The sequence below is a fragment of the Rhamphochromis sp. 'chilingali' genome, assembly GCF_963969265.1.
Source record: "Rhamphochromis sp. 'chilingali' genome assembly, chromosome: 6".
Classification (NCBI taxonomy): Eukaryota; Metazoa; Chordata; class Actinopteri; order Cichliformes; family Cichlidae; genus Rhamphochromis; species Rhamphochromis sp. 'chilingali'.
The window spans coordinates 27,328,186-27,351,729 of NC_137933.1; the positions used below are offsets into that span (position 1 = coordinate 27,328,186).

At 38.2% G+C, this 23,544-nt stretch overlaps 2 protein-coding genes across 4 annotated transcripts; both read left to right on the forward strand.

Annotated features, from left to right (window-relative positions):
* Nucleotides 1–9,365: 9,365 nt before the first annotated feature.
* Nucleotides 9,366–12,751, forward strand: mpc1 (mitochondrial pyruvate carrier 1; the record flags this gene model as incomplete). Of its 3 annotated transcripts, XM_080884525.1 has the most annotated exons (4): nucleotides 9,584–10,458; nucleotides 10,980–11,076; nucleotides 11,361–11,493; nucleotides 11,838–12,751. In XM_080884525.1, exons 2-4 carry the CDS (start codon nucleotides 11,034–11,036, stop codon nucleotides 11,860–11,862), a joined length of 201 nt encoding a protein of 66 aa, XP_080740651.1. In that variant the 5' UTR covers nucleotides 9,584–10,458; nucleotides 10,980–11,033. The 3 variants fall into 3 exon arrangements, with proteins under 3 accessions (XP_080740653.1, XP_080740651.1, XP_080740652.1); XM_080884527.1 differs by lacking the exons at nucleotides 9,584–10,458; nucleotides 11,838–12,751 and adding an exon at nucleotides 9,366–9,562 and having other exon boundaries at nucleotides 11,361–11,497; XM_080884526.1 differs by lacking the exon at nucleotides 11,838–12,751 and having other exon boundaries at nucleotides 10,426–10,458; nucleotides 11,361–11,497.
* Nucleotides 12,752–13,746: 995 nt separating this feature from the next.
* kifbp (kinesin family binding protein) lies at nucleotides 13,747–21,882 on the forward strand. Its single transcript, XM_080884524.1, has 13 exons — nucleotides 13,747–14,274; nucleotides 14,573–14,671; nucleotides 14,825–14,904; nucleotides 14,992–15,050; nucleotides 15,189–15,313; nucleotides 17,637–17,730; nucleotides 17,990–18,102; nucleotides 18,363–18,512; nucleotides 18,789–18,863; nucleotides 19,825–19,987; nucleotides 20,095–20,269; nucleotides 20,347–20,532; nucleotides 20,692–21,882. Exons 1-13 carry the CDS (start codon nucleotides 13,762–13,764, stop codon nucleotides 20,828–20,830), a joined length of 1,971 nt encoding a protein of 656 aa, XP_080740650.1. The 5' UTR covers nucleotides 13,747–13,761; the 3' UTR covers nucleotides 20,831–21,882.
* Nucleotides 21,883–23,544: the final 1,662 nt, after the last annotated feature.

Sequence of the window (23,544 nt, forward strand, 5' to 3'; positions counted from 1 at the left end):
ATGTCTTAACTTTGCTTCGTTAAGGAGATATGACGATTCGAATATGCCTCTCATTACAGAAATGCAGCGGTGATTTTGAACAAACTCTCCATTGACTTTATATGGAGAGTTTTCTGACCTTGTGTTAGTCTGAGGAGATTTGCGAAAGTTCTATGAATACCACAACAATGATAGTGACATTTTCTGAAAGCCAGAAAAAATACCTACGTTTTGATGTATAATTTGTGGAAGTTGAGTGAATATTGAGCAAGTAGCAAACAGTTGTTCGGACATGAAGAGAAGACTGCAAAAGCTTCAGTGTCACACTGGAAGCCAAGAGCATAGCAACCATAACAACGCATGTATTTTGTGAAAAATCACAATTTTGCAACTCAAAACTTTAAGAGGCATAAAAGTAAAACAGTAAAAGATTTGAAAAAGCTGAATCATACCTGAATAGCCCAATAATTTGTGAACATTTTAAAATTTGAATGGTTGTTCTAGGTGAAAGTATGAGGAAGTAGTTAAGTTTCAAAAACAAGCAAATTTTAGCAGAATTGCTGAAGTTTCCCATTCATTTCAATGGGACAAATTAAAGGAAAAAAGTGGAATATTTTAAAAAGTATAATAGTTAAAAATAGCAAAAGTCATAGCCGGAAAGAGCAAAAATAGCAGAATAGTTTAAAATTTGAACGGTGAAAATCGGCTGAAAATTGTGGAAGTAGTTCTACGGCGAAAAGTGTACGGAAGTCCTAAGAATAATAATAATAATAATAAAGAATAAAGAGAAACAGGAACTCAATAGTGTGGATGCTTAAAGCATCCACACAATAAAGAGAAACAGGAACTCAATAGTGTGGATGCTTAAAGCATCCACACAACTAGAAAAATTTGCATTTCCTGCGAAAATGCTGTGTGGATGCCTTAACGCTGAAGATGTCTGCTGAAAAAAGCTGAAAAAGTTGAAAAAAAAAAAAAAAAAAAACATTGCCCTGAGCAGGATTCGAACCTGGCCCTTCTGGTCTAAAGGCGGCAATTCACCTCACTGCACCAAACTCATTCACACAAAGAAGAGGTGGAGAGAGTGACAATTGTGGTGAAATTAGCAGAAGCTGCTTAGAATTGTGCTGATAAGAGGTGAAAAAGCTAAACATTTGGCAGAAAAGAGGTGAATCAGAAGAATTTCTGCTGAAAAGAGGCAAAGAAGCAAAAAGATGAGCTGAAAAGAGGTGTAGAAGCAGAAGTACTTGCTGAAGATGGCTGTATGTGTAATGACACACTGGAGAGCAGTGACACACAAGAAAGCAGAGCGCATGCAAGCAGGGAACATGTGTAGCAACTGTCACAGGTAGGATTCAAACCTCTGCCACCGGGTCTCACGGCAGATGCCCTACCCTCTGAGCCAAATGAGTTCTGGGCACAAGCAAAGATATGATGAGAGGGACAATGTGCACTGTGGAGCAGAAGCTCAAATTAGCAGAAAAGAGGTGAAGAGGAAGAACTTTGTTGTGAAATGAGGTAAAGAAACTGAAATTTGTGCTTAAAACAAGTGAAAAAGCTGAACTCTGAAATCCTGCTAAAACAGCAGAAGAGGCTGACATTTTTCAGCTACTCATTGAGCCAAACTGGTTCTCACGTAACTGAAAAAAGGTGGAAAAGCTTACAATTCTAATGAAAACAGCAGAAGAGGCTGAGATTTGTGCTGATAAGAGGTGAAAATGCTGAACCAATCAGAGGTACTGCTTCTGTCTGCTTCATCAGGCTGTGTACTTGTATGTATTTCTGCCATAGACTGTTAACAAGAATGTGAGGTCCATATTAGAAAAGCTGCTAAAATCATAAAACTTTGCAGAATTGTAATAAATTATCAATATGAATTACCGGTCTGTGATAGTGTATAAATTTGTACTCAAAAACTAGGTGGGATAGAAGCATAATTCTTGCACTGGGTGAATCAGCGGACTTTGGTGTACTTTGACTACGATTTACATAGCTCTTTGTATCTCCGTCGCGGAGACATGACGAGAGAAGAAATGGCTTAATTTTCGGAGTTTGAAAAATGAGAGGAGGACAGATTTCCACCCCTCAAACATGTTTTTGCAGAAACACTGTAATTTCGCTTAAATAGTATGAAATAGCAGTAATACTATGATTTGGCAGAAATACTACTTTTTAGCACAAATACTATTGTACAGAATGGTGTACGTCAGTTTAATGCTGGGTGGTGCTGCAATAGTAACTATCCTCGGTCAGAAGGAGAGGCTGACATCCAGGGATTAGATTACCACAGGTGGAGTTTATTGGCGGTCAGATGGATGGTACAGGGAGGCATGGCATACAGTAGGAGGATGTGGAGAGGTGATATGGTGTGGTTTCTATGATTAAGAACACTGGCAACAAATTCCTCCACTACAAATCAGTCTGATACCACTTCTTACAGGGTTCACATTTACTAAGGCACTACCCAAAAGGCGCCACAAGAGGGCACTCCAACACAAGAGATGACCTATTTACACTGTAAACACCCCCTACTTAGCCACTACATACTACAGTGATATTACAGTATACAAATTCACACAAATACTATGATTTGGCAGAAATACTATGACTTAGTAGTAATACTATAACATAACAGTTCAATGTTCTTGCACAAATACCACAATATGGCAGAAATACTATGTTTTAGCATAAATACTGTGATTTGGTATAAATACTACGATTTGGCACACATACTATATTCCGCAGATACACTATAACATAACAGATATTCTACGACTTAGTAGTAATACTATAACATAACAGAATTATTAATTGGGCACAAATACCACAATTTGGCAAAAATACTATGATTGGGTACAAATACTATGATTTGGCAATAATACTGCATTTTAACACAACTACTGAGATTTGATTGAAATACTATGATTTTGAAGAAATACTATTACTCCATACAAATACGATGCTTTGGGACAAATACTATGTTTTGGTTCCAATACTATGATGTGCAACAAATACTATGATTTGGCACAAGTACTATGATTTAGTACAAATACTATGATTTGGCAGAAATACTATGCCTTAGTAGTAATACTATAACATAAGGGATATACTATGGTTTTGCAGACATACTATGTTTTTGCACAAATACCATGATTTGGCACAAATGCTATGATTTAGCAGAAATACTATGAATGGGTACAAATACTATGATTTTGCAATAATACTGCGTTTTAACAACAACTACTGAGATTTGATTGAAATACTATGATTTAGAAGAAATACTATGACTCCATACAAATACGATGCTTTGGCACAAATACTATGATTTGGCACAAGTACTATCATTTAGTACAAATAATGTGATTGGGCAGAAGTACTATGTTTCAGTACAAATACTATGATTTGGCAGGAATACTCTGATTTAGCAGAAATACTATGTTTTAACATAAATACTATCTTTTGGCAGAAATTCCTGCTAAAAAGGACTATTTCTGCTTTTTAGCATAAATACTGTAATTTGGCATAAATACTATAATTTGGTATAAATACTGTGATTTGGCACATATAATATATTCAGCACATATACTATAACATAACAGAAATATTATGATTTGGCCCCAAAACCATGATTTTGCACAAATACCATGATTTGGCAAATATACTATGATTTTTCAAAAAATACTATGATTTAGCAGAAGTACTAAGATGTAGTAGAAGTACTTTGCTTTAGCAGAAATACTATGATTGAGGAGTAATACCTAAACATAGGAGAAATATTGATACACAGACACACATACACAGACAGTAAAGGGAACAGGAGCTGTTGAGAGTCTGGGCTTGGTATATGTAGGTCAGTTAAATTAGCTGCACCTGCTGTAGTCAGCCCTTACACACGCAGGCACAGAGAGAGGTGTGAGTTTTCTTCAGTGTATTTCTGACATTCAGGATTCCCCTCGAACAAATGGCCATAATTTCCTAACCGTAGAGGCTAGAACGGTCATTCAGGCATCGTTTTATTCAGAAGAGATGGGGGAATCTTCAGGTCTTCATAATTCAGAGATAAAACATAAATTATTAAAGATATATGACTTGTAATACACTGTAACTGAGTAGAGGCGAAGCAAAAACTGCCTTGACTTGCGCTCAAACAACCTTTGGTAACTCTAAATCTATATGGAGCATCAAAATCATTCTTTCACCGTAAGAAACAGCAGGCTTTGGTGAACAGTCATGGAAATTTTCAGGGCTCTGTGGAAATCCATCAAAAAGATATGACGAGAGAAAAAAGTGGTTCATTTCCAGAGATTGAAATCTGATGAAATCTGAGCGAGGGACAAATTTCCTACCCTCAAACAAGTCCAACTCATTTCAGAATGGTAATAGGTGAGAAAGAAATTCTTGAATTGTGAGCGTCAGGAGTGTCTGAACATATACGGGGACAAGCCTCATGTCTTAACTTCGCTTCGTTAAGGAGATATGACAATTTGAAAATGCCTCTCATTAGAGAAATCCAGCGGTGATTTTGAACAAACTCTCCATTGAGTTTATATGGAGAGTTTTCTGACTTTGTGTTACTCTGAGGAGATTTGCAAAATATCTATGAGTCCCACAACAATGATAGTGACATTTTCTGAAAGCCAGCAAAAATACCTACGTTTTGATGTATAATTTGTGGGGCTTGAGTGGAAATTGAGCGAGTAGCAAGAAGTTGTTTGGACATGAAGAGAAAATTCAAACAGTTTCACTGTCCCCTCTGAGTTAATTGCATAGCAACCATAGCAACGCATGTATTTTCTGAAAAATCACAATTTTGCAACTGAAAACTCAAAGAGGGATAAGATTAAAACGGTAGAAGATCTGAAAAAGCTGAATCGTACAGGAATAGCCAAATCATTTGAGAACATTTTAAAGTTTGAATGGAGTTTCTAGGTGAAAGTATGAGGCAGTAGTTAAGTTTCAAAGACAAGAAAGTTTTAGCAGAATTGTGGAAGTTTCCCATTCATTTCAATGGGACAAATTAAAGGAAAAAAGTGTAATATTTTAAAAAGTATAATAGTAATAAACACCAAAAGTCATAGCCGGCATTAGCAGAAAGAGCAGAACAGTTTAGAGTTTGAACGGTGAAAATAGCACAAAAATTGTGGAAGTAGATCCACGGCAAAAAGTGTACGGAAACACCCGGAATAATAATAAAGAAGAAAGAGAAACAGGATCTCAATAGTGTGGATGCCTATTAAGGCATCCACACAATAAAGAGAAACAGGAACTCAATAGTGTGGATGCTTAAAGCATCCACACAATAAAGAGAAACAGGAACTCAATAGTGTGGATGCTTAAAGCATCCACACAATAAAGAAGAAAGAGAAACAGGAACTCAATAGTGTGGATGCTTAAAGCATCCACACAATAAAAAAAGTTCATTTACCTGTTATTACCACACACCAAATCCGGTCGTTGGTACTTGCTGGCTTGTGTAGCCACTAGGTAACAAAAACTCAACACTGCCCTTAGCATCCTGGAGCACTTCTGTTGTCTTTTGTACGTGTTTTGAGTTTTTATGTGCTTCTGAGTTTTTACGTGTTTTGGAGTTTGTACGTGTTTTTACGTGTTTTGGAGTTTTTACTTGTTTTGGAGTTTGTACGTGCTTCAGGGTTTGTACGTGATTTGAAGTTTGTGTGTGCTTTGTCTGTAGGGGCCACCGTAAATATACTTTTATTTATTCACTCCACATAAAATGTAATAAATAAATCATATAATACAAAAATCAACTATTCACATTTCAACTTTTAACTATTTAAATTTTCAGCTTTTTCCTTTTATAAATTTAAAGTGAAACACACAAAACACTGCAAACCACAACACAATTAAATATAAATTATAATGTGAAAACAAAAAGAACATGCATATTCTCTGTCATATGAACCTGCATGACTAACTTTCTGAATCCTTTATCATCTGCAACTGAAAATAGTTGTGGATGATTACTATACCTTTCTAATGTGACGTTGTTGTCCCTGGCTCTCTCTCTCTCACTCCTGCTCTGTTCCTGTGCTACTGAGTGTAACTACCGCCTCTCCCCCCTCTTCCCAGCGTAAAGCACAAGGCTCCCATGCTGAGTGAAGCGGAAAAAAAGTGCGAGAGAGAGGGTGAGAGAAAGGGGGGAAAAACCCCCCCCAAAAAAACCAAAAAAAACCCCCCACGGCTCTAAGAGCCATTTCATTCGCGACTGACCCATCACTAAGGTCTACATCTCTCCTGGTGAAGGAAACTGTTATTGCATTGCAGCTGTCTGGGGTGAATACTTGAGGGCATGTACATTCTTCTCAAGTACCAAAACCCATTTTTTATTTGAATTAGACCTTTAAAGGACAAAAAGATTTGCCTTCAAAACACTGCCTGTTTTTAAAAAAAATAAAAATAAACATAGTTCCTATTACATTTACAGCAATAATTTATCTGTTGCTTCCTCTTGTAATTTCTCAGAAACTGTGAAAAAACTGTTCAAACTGTTACAGAGGAGGACAAGAATCAGTGTGGTAGATAGAGTCACCTTAACATGTACAATGTCAATATTAATACTAATTTATGTGTGAAAAGAGAATCTACCTTGGAATTTCTTAACTCTCTTGACTTACACCATATCTCCACTCATACTTAAGCAGGTATAGTGAGTGCATTTTGTTTCTTCTTTTATACAAAAAGTAAACCAAGGTGCTGTCTCCAGAGGGCCTTCGATCAGACATTAAAGTCATTGGGATCTTCCAGTTGGTCAAGAGCTATGCTGAGGTGTAACTCAACCATGGACCATGATGTCAAAAATATTCAAGAACTGAAGCCAGGTGGCACCTCTTAACAGTGGGTAAATGGTTTAACAAAAGTGACTTCAAATTTAATTCAAACATTCTGAAATCAGAATTCATTACCGAGTTAATTTTTTTTTTTTTTAATCAATTTTTTTTATTATTATTTATGGGGGGATTTCTTCATGGTACAAGTACACAGAATCTGATTTTTCATGGCAAACTCTCTAACCTTTACTTTCTTGCTTTAAGATCATGATGTTCACATACTGCCCCCTGGTGTTGTTTGAGTGCACCAACCTAATCATGAATCTAGACAACAGATAGTGTCCCCTGACTCATCACAGCAGGAAAAGTACGAGTCAGTCTCTCAGTAAGCCACGACAATGATCCGGCATGTACAACAGCAGGACCCCCCCCCCCCCACAGTGGGAAGCTGGCATTACTAACATACCATGAGTCAAATTGTTTTAATTCTATACACTGTGCACATCAAATAATGAGTTCATTGACCAAACTGGAGCTTATGTTTGATGTGTGATTGACAATGCCATTTCTGCTTTGTTTATGTACAAAGGTGCCCCTGAAAATGAATGGTAAATGGCCTGCATTTGTATAGCTCTTTTCTAGTCCCTAAGGACCCCAAAGCGCTTCACATTACATTCAGTCATTCACCCATTCACACACACATTCACACACTGGCAAGCCACATTGTAGCTACAGCTGCCCTGGGGCGCACTGACAGAGGCGAGGCTGCCGGACACTGGCGCCACCGGGCCCTCTGACCACCACCAGTAGGCAAACACGGGGTTAGTATCTTGCCCAAGGATATTTGGCATGCAGGCAGGAGGCAGCCTGGGATCAAACCACCGACCTTCTGATTAGTGGCTGACCTGCTCTGCCACCTGAGCTACAGCCACCCCGGATAACAAATTAATTATGATTACATTAAAAACAGGAAAAGGAAAAGTATCAGAGTATGTGTGCAGCATGTGCAATATTAGCATGTGTGCTTTTTACATTAATGTACGTGTAACAAAAATACTGCAAAAGATTAGTTTATGTCTGGATTCAGACTCATAAATCTTGACAGATAGAGCAGATTTGAGGTTTTAATGAGAGAAAAATATTTTAATGTGAATTGTGATTTTTTTTATGATCGTAAATTCAAGTAAAGATAAAAACTGTTATTTAAATTCAAATGGAAATCAGCGGATGTGTTTCCGTTAGGATATTTTAAAAACAACACCTGTGCATTTTTGTCATCCTGGACCAATTTTAACACACCAGCACTATGTGCTATGAAGGTTTTCAAAACACTGCCTGATTACGGCTGCTGCTGCTCATTTTTCTGTGCTCAAAACTAAATTGCTAAAACTAAACTAGAGATGAAAACCGGGTTTGGTGGACAAGTGCAACATCTTGTTCCATATGTATTCGGTTTAATCTCAAGAAAATGCACTTAATTAATAAAAGAAAAATTATATAATTCAAGATCATAACACAACCATATGTCTACAGCAGACATATAATACACATTTAGGCTTGTCCCAAACTTTGGCTGCATTCACAATGAAGGAGGTGACCAATTTTTTTTTACATATTTGACTGGGGTGTATGGGGTAAATACAAGCATGAATATTGCAATTTTTTTTCTTTTTTAAATTCTGATTAGCGTTACTTTCATATGCATCTAAATCAGATACAGGTTAGATCTTCTACAACGTGACTCCAGTGTGAACTTCTACATCATTCAAAATAATCCAATCCCTCTTGAGGAGGTGTGTGTCTGAACTGAGAGCGTTGGTTCTAGAGTCCCGTGGAGATACTGACAGATGTAGTTTCAAAATCAGTTAAAGGTGAGCCTTAGCCATTTCGGAAGAATTCTGTTTGTGAATTCTGCCTTACACATTATACTACTTCTGGTTACTTTACATTCACCCAAATCTCCACAGAGAAGAGGAAGCTGTCTTATCATGAAACTCCTAACTAAGAAGATGTCGTTATTTTTCTTTTTTTTATTAGAAACAGCTGGCTTCTACTGCATATCACCTTGAAACAGTAATAAATAAAAATGCAAACGCTAAACTCAGTTACCTCCATGTTTACCTCATAAACTGATGTCGCCAAAAACGTGCCCCCCCCCCCCCCCCCCCCCCCCCCCCCCCCGGAGGTTATACTTATTTTTTGTAACTGAAAAAGTTGAAGCATCTAAAGTATATCTGTCTCTGATATCCTCTCTGACTTACACATGTTTACACCAACATCTTTGCTAACTATATTTTGGTAGTCTAAAGTTCTAGAGGTCAGATGCCGTCTTCCAGCAATTCCTAAAGCGTCAGCCAACCTTTACACGGGACTGAAGAAAGGCACATTCACCACTTTTTTAGTTACTTCGCCTTACCTGGAGTAATAGTTCTGACCTGATCTTATAATTTTTATTTATTTATTTATTTATTTATTTATTTGCCATAGTGGGCGTTGGTTTTAACAGGAGTGCCGGTCTCCAGTGATTGGTTGTTATGCTGGGCAGCACCCAGCCGTTTGAGGTCGAGCCACGTATTTACGTCAGCGTCGTAAAACGTAATGTTATTGGTTGGAAATTTGACCGTCCTCTGAGCGGATCTCCCAGTCGCCCTTCAGCCGACAGAAAGAAACATAAAGATCGCTCTTCTCGCCCAAGACAGACACCAGCCTAACGTGAAACCATGGCAGGGACGATTGCACGGAAAGCTATTGAACACTTGAAGAGCAAGGAGTTCAGGGACTACTTGATGAGGTCTGTGTCAGAAGCCGGAACATTTCTCTGTTAGCACGGCAGCTAAGCTAGTCATGCAGAGTTAGCTAACGTTCACCTGCCCTAACTAAAGTTATAACAAAATTTTAATGAACATTTTAAACAGTTTGTTTTTCTTTTGATATCTCTCTTCATGCATAGATTTCTACTTCGTTTTAAGTTGGTTTGTTTTCAAGAGCGACCATGTCTCCCGTATTTTCTCCACATTATCAGCTTGATTGTTAACTTATAAGGAAGCCACTAAAACAAACAGGTAACCTAGAAAGTGGGCCGAACCCTGACGGTGAAACAACGTTAGCTTCTTAAGATGGTGGTGAACGGCTTTAAAAGTCTGAATCTGCGTCAAAAGCTGGCGGAGAAATCTGCTCCTGCTACTTGTCAAGATATTGGTAAATGTGTGTGTTTACATGCCACATATTAGCCACAGGTCTGAAATTTGGAGTAAAGGCCAAATTTTTGCATCTTTGGTCAGCATTGTTTGCGTTTGTCACAAATATACACAGTTGTTATCACTGTTATCTGAAGAGCTTTGCCTGTTTTAACACTTTAAAACCATCGATGGGCAAGCGTTATGACGTCTGGTGTATACTTGTGCAATATCTGTTCTTTTAAATCAAAACTACTGTGTGTTGGCAGTCTGCACAAACGAGTTTTACTGCTTACTTTTGTTAAGGACTTGCAGCTGCCACCGAATTATGCGGGTGTTAAAATGCTACCTCGCTCATTATATCCTTACTAAGAAATGCAAAATTATATTGACATTTTCTACCTACTTGAAGTTGTAATGATGTGTGAAAGACATCGTGTCTTTGTGACTTATCTTTATTTGTTTTCTTTTTTTATGTGGAACTGAAAAAAATAAAACAAACGCCAAACAGCACAGTAAGTTACCATCTTTTCTGTTAGTATATCCTTTTCTGTGACAGGCTGTAGTTTTAACTGTACCTTACTATTTATTGATCTTGTATGTCATTTACAGTGTTAACTTAAAAAATATGACACTGAGTTTTTAGATCCTTATCTTACGGTTATGTCTGGCTTTAAGTGCACAAGCTTGACTGATTCACATATAGTTAAAACAATGAGTCTGTGCTACCTTGTGCAGCAGAAGGTGTTTTTTGTTTTTGTTTTTGTTTTTGTTTTTTTGCATTTTCTGTTCATTTGTTAAATTAAAATGAATTTTACGCTTGAAGGAGTTAAAGCCCACTTTAGAAAAAGTGGTTGAAGGAAAAAAAAATTATGCTAGTTTTGATTATTTCTCCTGCTTGTGGTGTTCGAAAAGTCTTGTTTAATAGATTAAGGCTTATTTTTTCTTTTCCCTTTTTCTACTTTTATCCTTTTGATGTAATTTATTAGTAACTGTATCTTCTCTACATTGACATGACTGTTGTGACTTTTTGCAGCATTTCTGGGGTCCTGTAGCAAACTGGGGTCTTCCTATCGCTGCCATCACAGATATGAAGAAGAGCCCTGAAATTATCAGTGGTAGAATGACCTTTGGTAAGATGGTCACAGATACATCCAGTATACATGCAATATTCTAATAATTTTCTAGTTAGTATTGATATATTTTGTGAGTGGTTCTTTTATCTCAAGGCTACTAAGAAGGCTTTGAGAGAAGCCGTGATGTCTGCACTGGTCTTTTGATTTGTTTTAAGATTTTCTTTGATCTCCATGCTTTCCTGTTAAGATGCCGAAGAGTCTTATATAAAGACTTAACGTTAGAGCTGTAGTAGGTATATAAGAAAATATGGTTCTATTAAATGTATGGTTTCTCTCCTCAGCTCTGTGCTGTTATTCGCTGCTGTTCATGAGGTTTGCCTACAAAGTGCAACCTCGCAACTGGCTACTGTTCGCTTGCCATTTGACCAATGAGTCAGCCCAACTGATCCAGGGTAGCCGTCTCATCAAATACAAGTAAGAAACTTTTCTGTTCTGGGGTTGGTTTCTTTTAAAGTACATTCTAATTTTCAATCACCCGTTCATAGAAGATCATAACTCTGCAAGATATGAGGACTGTGTTTTTGGCAAAGTCTGTGCACATGATGTCACATATCAGGACTCTGATTCAAGAGCCCTGGTTCAAATTCTGACTGAGGGTACAGCTTTTGTTTACTTTGGCTATTTTCCCACTGTGACCTTTAACCCAGATCAGTATTTCATCATTTAACTGCAGTGCTTTAGATTTTAGCAAACAAAAAACCCCAACAACATTAGATATGGTAATAGAAACATTAATGCCTTACGTTTCTGTATTTCAGCATGGAGAAGAAGATGGGCTCTTAGTCCCTGATGCAGATGGACTCCAGAGTGGCACTGTGCTGCTTCAACACTCACCTAAATCTTGTCTCTGAACTTATCTAATTAGTAAACTGCTGCACTTCCGTTCTTTTTAGTAAAAAAACAAACTTGACGTTATCATGATTTGTACCTTAAGTTTCAGCCACTTTATTAAAAACAGGGATTTAAAAACTGATGCTTTGCTCTATAAATTAAGGTCTATTGGTGTGAATAATTGTTATAATTTTTATTTTTTACTTTTTTGGCAACATTCAATATGACGCACCAAAATATAATGTGGAAGAATGTACACAAGGCTAAGCAGCCTGACAGTAAGATGTCTTGCACCCAAGATCTACTTGCTTTGGCACACTTTTAAACAAAACAAACGATTATTTGTCTAATATTGGCAAACTTGAGGTCACGCTTTTGAAATGTGTGGGGGGGTTTTTTGTTGTTGTTTTTTTTTTTTTTTTTTTTGTTAAATTCAGAACACACGGGGGTTAAGCTGTTTGTCTTTTGAGTTGGAAGTTATTCTGTAAATTGTATATATGAGTATATCTGTGGGAAACTTGTCAAACTAGCTTCCCACAAGTGTCAAAATACATTCAAACAAATGTTTAAAACAAAATCAATAGTTACATCTTTTCATGTGGTGAAACTGTCCACGTTATAAAGCAGTATATTCATGGTACAAACTCACTGGCTAGGTTATCATCTGGCATGACCAGACAAGAGGAGCTGCTGCTTCTGCCGGTGCTTTTCAAACATGCACTGTGTGTTTTTATGTGTCATTCCCATTAATTTATTGTCACTGAATAATTCACGTTATTTTCCCTGATTAATATTTGGATTCTATAAGTTTGTTAAAATAAACTGACTACGACAAAATTGATTTATTTTCTGAGTTTTGTTTGTTTTACTTTGACTTTGAACTTTTTGTTTGTCTCAGTCATGTCCTCTGTCACTCTTGGTGATCCAGTGACATTTAATTGCATCAGATATTTCTGCTATGGAAAAGTCAAGAAGTCACCTCTCTGTATTTACACTCAGCATTGCCACTGTTGAATAAACAGAAGACACTTTTTTTCCCGCAAAGATAGAAAGTACAAATCAGAATAACTACGTGAATTCTTTATGACTTTTTGTTCACATGTACACCCAAGGCTTTCAGTGAAAACAGTTGATATATATTATATTAAGCAATAACATTTTGTCCATATTTAATGCTGAACAAATAGCTTGTTTGCACTATAATAACCAGTGGTTGAAGAGGCACTCTGATCTTTTAGTTCCATTTTTATTGGTACCAAATTAAAACATACCCCTCAAGGCAATTTATATTATATGATAAAGACTACAATAATGCGGAGAAAATCTCAGCAATCAAATGAACCATTATGAGCAAGCACTTGTTGACAATGGGAAGGAAACATTTCCTTTTAACATTAAGAAACCGCCTGCATAAATAGGTGAAAGCAGTCCTACATCAGGAACGGATCTAGACTGGTGGCATGTGCCACCCTAAAATGATCCCTTGCCATCCTAGTTTTGCATATGACAGTGCTGTTTATTAAAATAAGACAGCATTAACACTTTGAGCCTGTTTATTGTTTATTGATCTTTTGTATGTATTATGCTTGATGTGTGTTATTCTTGTTGGCCATAAACAGGAGTGCAAAGTTGTGTTTCACCTCATGTGAATGTGCTAATGTGACAGCAAAATCCATGTTTCTTTTAAAATGATTAAAGTGAAGTGACCTTTTGATTTGACCATAACTGTAATTAAAATCTAAAGCTGCAATAGAACTCCGAAATGTAGGCAAGCAATGCTTTTAATGGAGTAAAACAGGAATAACTCAAAGGAAGGAAACTCACATGGCCAGAGAGAGCAACCTCCGGTAGATGGCAGCAACGCAACAAGAAGCACGCAGCTGCGCCAGAACGCCGAAGAGGACCAACATGGCGTCCTTCAACAGCAACGAATGGAGAGCTATCTGCGACAAATTCACGAACGCCCAAAATCTCACAGAAATAGAGTCACGAAACGACCCAGAAAATGACCCCTTCCGCTCTAAATACAAAGCCAGGGAGCTTCTCAGAGAAATATACTGCTCGCTGAAGAATTTTGAAGCGGGCGAAGGTGAAGAGGAGGGCGGCGGAGAGAGCGGCGACCAACGGCCGACAGAGCAGCCGGTGGACGGGCAGAGAGAGGACCTGTTCGGCCAGGGCTTCAGCGGTGATTCACCAGCCGGGTTGCGGGCCGCAAAACTCGGAGCTGTGGAATACTACCTGGGCGTCAACCATGTGGACACGGAGGAGCTTCCAGCCGGGCAGGAGCACCTAATGAACTGCATGAAGCTGCTGGAGAGATGCAGAGTGTCGTCCCTGAATGTGTCCCTGTTTATCCACGTTAGGGTAACGTTGATCGTTTCTTTCTTACAATAATACAAAGCTGCTATTTAAAACGCATAAATAAATAAAAATGACACTACATACAGAAGTTATGGTATGATCACTGATAAGAATATGTATTAACCCTGTGATATGTGATTATAATGCTATGGATGATTTTTGAAAACACTCCATCAGAGTGTTTGTGAAGCGTTATAAATAAAGCACTGCTACATTTTTTTAAGAGTCACACCGCTATAGTAGGAGCATCAGACGATGCATGATCATTTGATGCTCATGTCTTGTCTCCTTGTGTTTTCAGAACCAGCTGGGTATCCTCTGGGCAGGCCGGGATGAGACAGAGACTGCACAGGGCTTCCTCGAAACTGCAGAATCCATCTATCAACGTTACATGAAGGAGGCAAGGCTGATTTCCTGAATAAAAGTTTATTTTTGAAAAAATGAGGACTGAATGAAATATTAGTTTTCAGGAAGGTAATGCTGCCCCCACAGTATGGCTGCTGCAATCACAATAGGTAAATCCTCTTCATCATTTAATTCCTTCTTTTTTCAGGATGGTAGTCCTCCCACTGACATGACAGAGTACTTTGCTGCTGAGGAGAGCCTGCTGACTCACCAGGAAAGGATTAAGAGGTAACTTCCACAGCAGATTTCCAGGTTATTGCTATTTCCTTGCTTTTATTTAGTCCTTTTGTCTCTCTCTGCTTTCCTTGTGTATAGGTTTGAGTTGGCCTACACCCATACCATGTACTACCTTGCTCAAGTTTATAAAAACCTGGGTGAGTATGAGATTGTTTAAGGATAATACACGCACACAAAAAATTACACTGATGAAACAACAAGAAAATGCATCTGACCCTTAATTTGCTATGTAAATTACTTGTAATAACTATAGTAACTATAGTTTTGTCCCTCAGGTCAAACTGAGCGTGCCGCTACCTACTGCCACACAACCCTGCAGAGACAGCTACAGTTAAATCAGTTTACTCCAATGGAGTGGGCACTAAATGCTGCTACACTATCCCAGTATTACATCACTAAGGTAAGCATATAGCCAGTTTAAAGTCGTTTATAGACATTTGATCTGCAACCTAAGATATTCTGCATGTTATATAAAATGCTTTTTCTTTTAAAAGTGCTGCATGCAGTATTCACAACCACTAGATGTCACATAAGAGTTACTTAGAATGTCACAGATGATGGCAACAAGAGTAAAAAGGGAGGTTTAACAAGATGGTAGTGAGACCTGCTGTGTTTGGAGCTGATGGCAGTGCTGAGTGGAAGATGCTCAGATTTTCATCAGCAGTATGGACATGATTAGAAATTAATATAATATAGGTTTGAGTTAGAGAGGCAAGATTGAGATGCTTTGGACACGTGCAGGACATCTTAATTTATTGATTTATAAATGGTGTTTTTAGCATCCTGGTTTGGACGCCGCCATCTTGTTTATAAAGTGCAGGGTGGGAAGTCACACTTGTCTCTTAAGAGTTCTGTGGAAGGCTAACAGGAACTCACATACTATAGCGTACACACACAGCCAGACCAGAAGCTTGTAGTAAGAAGAAAGATTGTGTCTTATCCAGCTAATTTCAGCACTAACCCTGAGTTTTCTGCACTACAAAGGTGTTTCACTTCTTACCGGAGTAACTTGTCATGGTAGCTTATACTGTAACGTCGTCTGGAGCAGGCTAAGTTCCACATTAGAGATCAACAGCTCTAAAATCACCGTCTACTGATCAGTCAGTTCTCCAGAACATAGCGTCACCATTCCTAAAATTCCTTGGATCTCTGCAGGCAGAGTAGGTTTGGTCTAAAGTTTTTCATCACCATCTAAAGTCATTGTGTTTCTGATTCAGTAATAAATATAGATTCTTACATGCAGATTTACTGTATGTATTATTTTCTTTTGACAGGGAACAGTTTTAAAACTGTTGCATTGTTGTGTAAGCATTACTGTCTGATCCTAAAGCAGCACCCCTACACTGCCCTTGGTGACATCATATCAAGTCTATGTTTCATTTCTGTTTTTATATTTAGTCTTTATTCTCAAACCCTTAAACAGTATTGAGTCTGCAGCTGAGAGAATAATGTCCAGTTTAAGCCATCCCTTACTAGGACCACTGAAAGTTCAAACTGAGTCTCACAGAAATATGCATATGTTAATTTATTGATTTAGAAAATGTATAAATGTTGTTATACTTGATTCTAATCTGCTGCTAAGTCTCTTTTACACGGACTGAATTGCAGAGTACCTATTTGATCTTCCGAAAAAACTAAGCACATCGGCTTAATTAGGCTATAGGTCAGTAAACTTTAAGTTTCCGAGCTATAATGTGCAGCTGTCACCTAAGAAATAAACAGCACTATGAAGCCACTCGGCAACTAAAAAACAAAATGATTATTTTACTGCTCTGTGCGCTAACGATTAACTGTTAACAAATTGCTGCAACATTCATCTTTTGTTGTTTTTGCAAAAGTGTTGGATTTTACTGGCACAGTTTTTAGATTTTATTTGTTCTTTATAGCTTCTTAATCACCATTTGATAACATCTCCGGAGTAAGCAGCAGTCATAGGGACTTTTGTGGAACAAAAGTCATGTGACCTGTGAAATGTCCCTTTTAGATTAGTTCGCTGGTTAGAAAACCAAATGCAGGAGACACTGCATTCATTTTGTGGGTTGATAACTAGCCTCGTTTTTTAGCTCTTATCCTTATCGCCTGGCCAAGTAAATTCAGATAACAGAAAAATACCCTGAATATGTTGAAATACTTCGTTATACAGGGCCCAGTTAGCCAAAAATATTGACTTGATAAGCTATCCTCTTATCTATTCTCCACTCTTTACACAGCATGGTAAAATTAAGCAGCATTAGTGGCTCACTGGTTCATATTGCGTCCACACAGCGAGCAAGTCTCCGTGTGGTGTTTCCATTATCTCCTGGTGCTTTTTCAAGGAGCTCCGATTTCTCCTGCAGACATAAAACACACCAGGTTAATGCTGCCTACCTCCACCCCGGACACCAAACGACATTCCTCATTTCAATAGCTTCACTTTCTATTTGAATAAAGATGAGTCAGTCTTCATATTTTGTAGTTGTTTGCTACTATAGAAATATCCAAGATTAAGCCTTAAAAGGAATAAATCTTGAAAGGTTTATTCTGTTCAAAGAGAATAAACCTTTACCTTGCTTTTTTTTTTTTTTTTTAAATGTTCTCCAGCTCTTATGTATTTTCTTATGGTTCAGATGTACAGAAGCATATTTTTAATGTCTGGTTTAATTGCCATGCCTGTCACAGTAGTTTGTTTTAGATGAAGTGATGAGAAATGAGTGTGTAGTTGTCTGTGCTTTTGTGTTTTCTAGGGCCGCTACATGGAAGGCAGACACTGCCTCTCAGCAGCTACTGTTATTTCTGATTTGGCAGGCGAGGTTCCTTCTGAGGCTGCAGCACAAGAGAGTAATTATCTATACCAACTTAATTTGAAATACTTATTAATGCTCATTTACTTTTGTACCCATCATCAGCTACACTGAGTCAAACAGGAGAAAATGCAACTGTGTCCCAAAGCGGACAACTTAAAATTCTTGTCCTCGGCACGGTCCGTGCGAACCCCTCATGCCATCCTTACATCCTTCAGACATATTTGCTCTTGGTTCTCTATCTCGTGGCATATCTCAACATCTTTTTCATCTTTTTCTCTTCTGGTCTGACCCAGATGAGGCAGAGAGTGAACGCAGGGAACATCTTAGACAGAAGAGAGCAGAGATCGCAAGATGTTGGATAAAATACTGTTTGAACCTCCTGCAGGATGCCAAGAAGCAGCTAGAGGTACTGCATAGATGTGTGTGGCTTTATTGTGTTTGTTGTGACACTAACCACAAAAACTTTATCAGCAGAATGTCATGTCTCAGTTAAAACATTTTTTAACCACTGTCACGTCAAGTTGACCGTTCTTGGTCTTAGAGTATTTTGTCATGTGGAACATCTGTTTTTCTGTGTGTTTATCTCTTTCTGCATCTTTAATCTGCACTGGTGTTTTGTTTTTATCTTAAAATGCAGTCTGTTTGCATGTGTTTGTGCATATTCAGGACAACATCGGTGAGCTGGATACCGATCGTCAGGAGGAACTGAAGAGAGCTAGACGACGTGAGGAGGAAGAAGAAGAAAAGGGCAGGAAGAGTGCTCTGCTGTTTGGCTCTGAAGACACCTTTGACTCTATTGCTAGCATTGAAGAGAAGGTCTGAATCTTGTGCCAGATAATTCTTCTGCTGATACTAAAACTGTAAATATTGTAGGTATTATTGTTAAGAAGAATAATGCTACTGGTTCTGCATGATGCTGCAGGCCTAGTAGACAGTGTGTTTACAGAGTCTCACTCATTTTTTTTTTTTTTTTACTGAGGGGAGAGTTAAAAAATCTGACTATTAAGGAAGAATGAAGCATAGCCTTTTGTAAATTTATAATCGAGCTAATGCAGAAGGAGCAATCAAATTAATTAGCTTTCTTATTTGCAGGTGATGTGTTTGTTCCCCTTGGACTTCACTGAGGCCAGATCTGTATTCTTGGTAGGACAGAATCATGTCACACAGGTATGTGTACACACACACACACACACACACACACACCCAACAAGGTTGCACAATAATTCACTATAATCCCATACAAGATGTACAGATAATCATATAACTCTGTTACATAAGAAAATGCAGCGTACAAACGCACACATTTGTTTGTTTTTGGCAAGCATTTATAAGCCCAAACAGCACTGCAAGATACTACTGTATATGTCAAGGGTGTTAAACATAAGGCACAGGGGTCAGAATTGACCCTCTAAATACAGCCCAGTGGACGGCTTTGGAAAATCTGAAGAATGGCATAGCGGTGTTTTCATAAATTTTACAGCTTTCTGTGGTAAAGACCATTAATACCAAACCAAAGTAACTAAGTAATAAATAAACAATGAAATGATAAAAAGTACCTGTTTTTTCACTGTTTATGATTGAAGTATATATGTGTGTGTATATTCTGTTGAAACTCTTGGATTCAATGGGGCTGTACACTGACAGAAAGGGTAGTTTCACTTGTTTCACTTAAAACCAAAGTAGGCTGGATGTGGCCCACTGTCTAAGATGAGTTTGACACCCTTACTGTATCCAATGTAATATTTCACGTTACAGTTGATCTGTCATTTTATTTCTTGCTGATGTAAAAATTAAGTGCACATCTTAAAGACTAAAAATCCTGAGTTAGATTTGATCCCAGTTTCGTGTTTACCCTTGCTCAAATATTTTCTGCTGTTCATGTGTGAGAAAGAAACACCAACCACTGAACCCACAACGTGTATTTAAAGCCGTACTTTTTGGTGGTCCTGAAATGTGTACGTGGGTGTTGTGACCCAGTGGTTAATGTGTGAGGTTGGCTTTAAGGTTGCTTTTATATTATAGAAAAAGCAATAGTTCCCCACCCAAACTCACTCATAAAGAGAAGCGTGAGGAAGGGAATTTTTTCTTTTCTTTTTTTGACTGTATCTCTATTGTTTCACTCTGAAAGGCCAAGGACTACTTTCAGATGGATGGCTATGTGACAGACCACATAGAGATTTTGCAGGATCACAGTGCTCTGTTCCGATCCCTGGCCTTCTTTGAAGAGGATCTGGAGCGGCGCTGCAAGATGCACAAACGAAGGGTGGACATGCTGGAGCCGATCTGCAACGGTACTTCTTTAAAGACACTGTCATGTCTTTTCTAATGAAGTTTAGTTGAGGAAGAACAGAGGCAAATGACCAGTTAGCTGACTTAACTTGTCTTTCCTTCTCTGTAGACTTGAACGCACAGTACTACCTAATGATCCGCAGACAGTTGATGTTCGAATTGGCTGAGACCTACAATGAAATGATGGACCTAAAACTTGCATTGGCCAACCGACAAGCAGACACACAGTCTCTAGATAACCACACCATTAAGAAATTTAACCATCTCTGCTCTGCCTCTGCCAAGTAAGTACTTTTTTATTTGTTCTCTGTGGGTCTGTTTTACTCATGTCTGAGTAATTTCTGTATCTTCTTCTCTTCAGGTACTTCCAGATGTTCTTAGACTCTCTGTGTTCTCCAGAAGGAAAATTTCCAGAGCGCCTGGAGGAGGAAGTTCTCAGACCAGCTCTGGTCGCACGCTTCAGAGTGGCTCGACTACACAGCCGACTCATCAGCACCTCACCTACTGTTCAACTGGACAACCTAAACAAATCTCTGGAAAACTACAAGTACGAATATTCACCCAGCACTTTGGCAGTTAGATATAAAAATAGTTGGCAGGACTTTAAGATTGCACAAAACATAGAATAGAAAAAGACTTATTTAGATCAACTGCATCCTGCTAGTTGCCATGATGTTTGATTTTCCATCTTCCACCTGTTGTGCAGGTATGTGGTGCAGTATTGTGAGGCCAACCCTGAGGCAGGAGCCACTGTGGAGACAGAGCTGGAGCTGAGTAAGGAGATGGCCGGCCTCCTTCCTCTCAAAATCAACCGTCTCAAAGCAAGGATGGCCTCAAACAACTGAAAGAATACACTCTTTACGTCACTTGCTTACTAATCCGGTTAAAGTCATCATTTTTAGGCGCTCATCGGACACTCCCATCTAGAAACTGAATGGAAACTGACTGACTTCTGTGTTTATATTAGCTTCTTTTTGTGCAGTGGGCATGCTGCTTTCACTGTTGAATACATACCCGGCTGTAAATACCTGCTCGCCGCTGTGAAGTAGCCTTTGTGGTTAATTTACCTTTAAGTCTCATTACAAAGAAAATGCATCCTGTTAAACATTCATAAGAAAACACAAGTGTCTCTTTTGTATTGCTAAGAAGTCAAAACTGGTTGGGTATGTTATGAAAAAAACAACATCTTTGGATCAAATGGGCGACAATCTGATCTCATTTTTCACTCTAGCAGTGGAAGAGAGTACAACAAACCAAACAGCCACAGCCTTTGTAAGTTTAAAAGTAAAATATCAGATGCTGCTATTGCGAAAACAGCGTTTTGTTTTTTTTATTTTGTTAAATTGTAATTTGTTTTAAATTCTTACTATCCCAGCACCCTCTGGCCTCTGACCCTAGTCTGATTAATACACGCTTTCTAATGTTAATCATATTGGTTTTAATTTATTGTGGCTTTATTTTCTATAAAGCACTCGGTGCACTACAAGTGTCTGATGGTGAAATAAGTGTGATGGCGTACTGCGACCAGCTTGAGGTAACGTTAAGAGAGTTCATCTATTTTGTGCTACTGACTGACAAGATGACCATTAATGAGTGGACCTGATCACACTGGTGTTAGCTTAGTAGACATTATAATTTGTATAACGTGAGGCTCATTTTTTTCAGACCGTTTTTTCTTCCTGTCTGAGGAACCTTATCATCCAGTTTTTATGCACAACATATAGCGATTAGCGATATAAAACTAATGAGCTAATTCACACTTGTACCACATTAGCAACATGTTTTTGTTTTTTTGAGTTTTTGGGGGAGTTTTGGTTTGCTTTCTTTTTTCTTTTTCTTTTTTACTTGCAGTGACAACCTAAGTGTTAAACCGACTTTTTTCTGGTATGCCTTCATATAACACAAGGTGTGGCTCTGAGTAACAAACTAAAATTATCTCAATTTTGGGTGCCGATGACTTTAAGGACTATACTATTAAGCCAGATTATTCGATTGCTTAATGCAGAGAAATGTCTAAAGCTGTGTCTGTTAAAATGTCTTGACTTCACTGTGACTATGTGATCGCCTATAAAAAAGTGCATGTGCGCTTCTTTTTGTCGAGTTCATACTTCTTCTTCTTTGTTCTTCCGCCTGTCATTTGCACTCCGGTCAATTTATACCTCAATGTTACTAATTTACCTCAAGAGGTTTTACATTCTATACATGTTACAGGGCTACATATTTACCACTATGTGCAGCTAAACTAAAGTGTGTTAGGCGACACAGCTTCATTCCTAGAAGCTATTTACAGTAAACATGATGGATTTGGGGTTAACTGAAGTTGGCTGAATCCTTAGAATGTGTTGCAACAGAGGTCAGATGTGTGGGCCGTCAAACCACTGATTGCCAACCAGATATGCAGTTATGTATCTTCCCTAGCAGTGAAGCAACATGGCAGTCACAGAACTGAGGACTAACTTTTTTGTTTAAACCATTAATCTGAGTTTAACTAAGTCATCAAATATCTTGTCCTTACTCGACATAGTTTCAGACAAATGGAAAGAAACACAATGAATAGGTTCCCTCACAGAGTGATGTATCACAAATCCATGTCGTAATGTTTCCAAAGAACCAACATCTATTTACCACATTTATTTTGGGAAATAACAAACATCGTTACATCCTTTAACCTCTGCGTCAGCTCCACATACCTGCAAACCTACTTCCACAAGCATGCAAATAAAAAATACTTTGCCATAAGAGAGTATTTGTGTTTTTATCACATTATGTAAAAGCATACCACAGCCCAATTTCTGCTTTCATGCTCTCCATTTAATACTTGTCAAAACATGCACTGGCAAACCTGCTCGGCATCACACAATTACCACTGATAGACTGTGAGCAAGAACCTGTTCAAGAGCGCTTAGCGGAAAATGCTGCACACTTATGGAGAAATATTCAGGCTCATAGAAATTCCAGGTTCTTGTTTACATTCATGTGAGAAGAAAGTTTTTACAAGATTTTTTTCAGAGGAATCAAGAGGGTCAGGAGTAGCCAGGTGCTGCTAATCAAATGTAGACAAGAGTGACCAACTCTAAAAAGCAGACATTTTATAATTCTAGACATTAAAATGAAAAAAAAAAACACGGAGCAGGTATGACTCCGTCTTGATGCATGCTCAGTCATCCAGGTAAGTAAATAATCCAAGTCATCCACTCATCCAAGTGACTTCTTCAGTCTCAACCGACTGCAGGTTTCCCCAACCTTATAAACAGTACATATACAAATAACTGAAACTAGCCCACTGAATGAACAATGGACTGTGAGGTCCATTGTTCATGAGCCCACGGTTCATTCAGTTGGCTAGTTTCAGTTATTTGTAAATGTACTGTTTATAAGGTTGGTGAAACCTGCAGTCGGTTGAGACTGAAGAAGTCACTTGGATGAGTGACGAAACATTTTCCCCACTGAAAACGCTACGTCCAGATGAACAGAATCAACCTTTTGGGAGCACGTATTACTTGTTTGGAAGCCTCTTCTCTCTAAGCAGAATATGACTTTGGTGTGCAATGTTGACTCT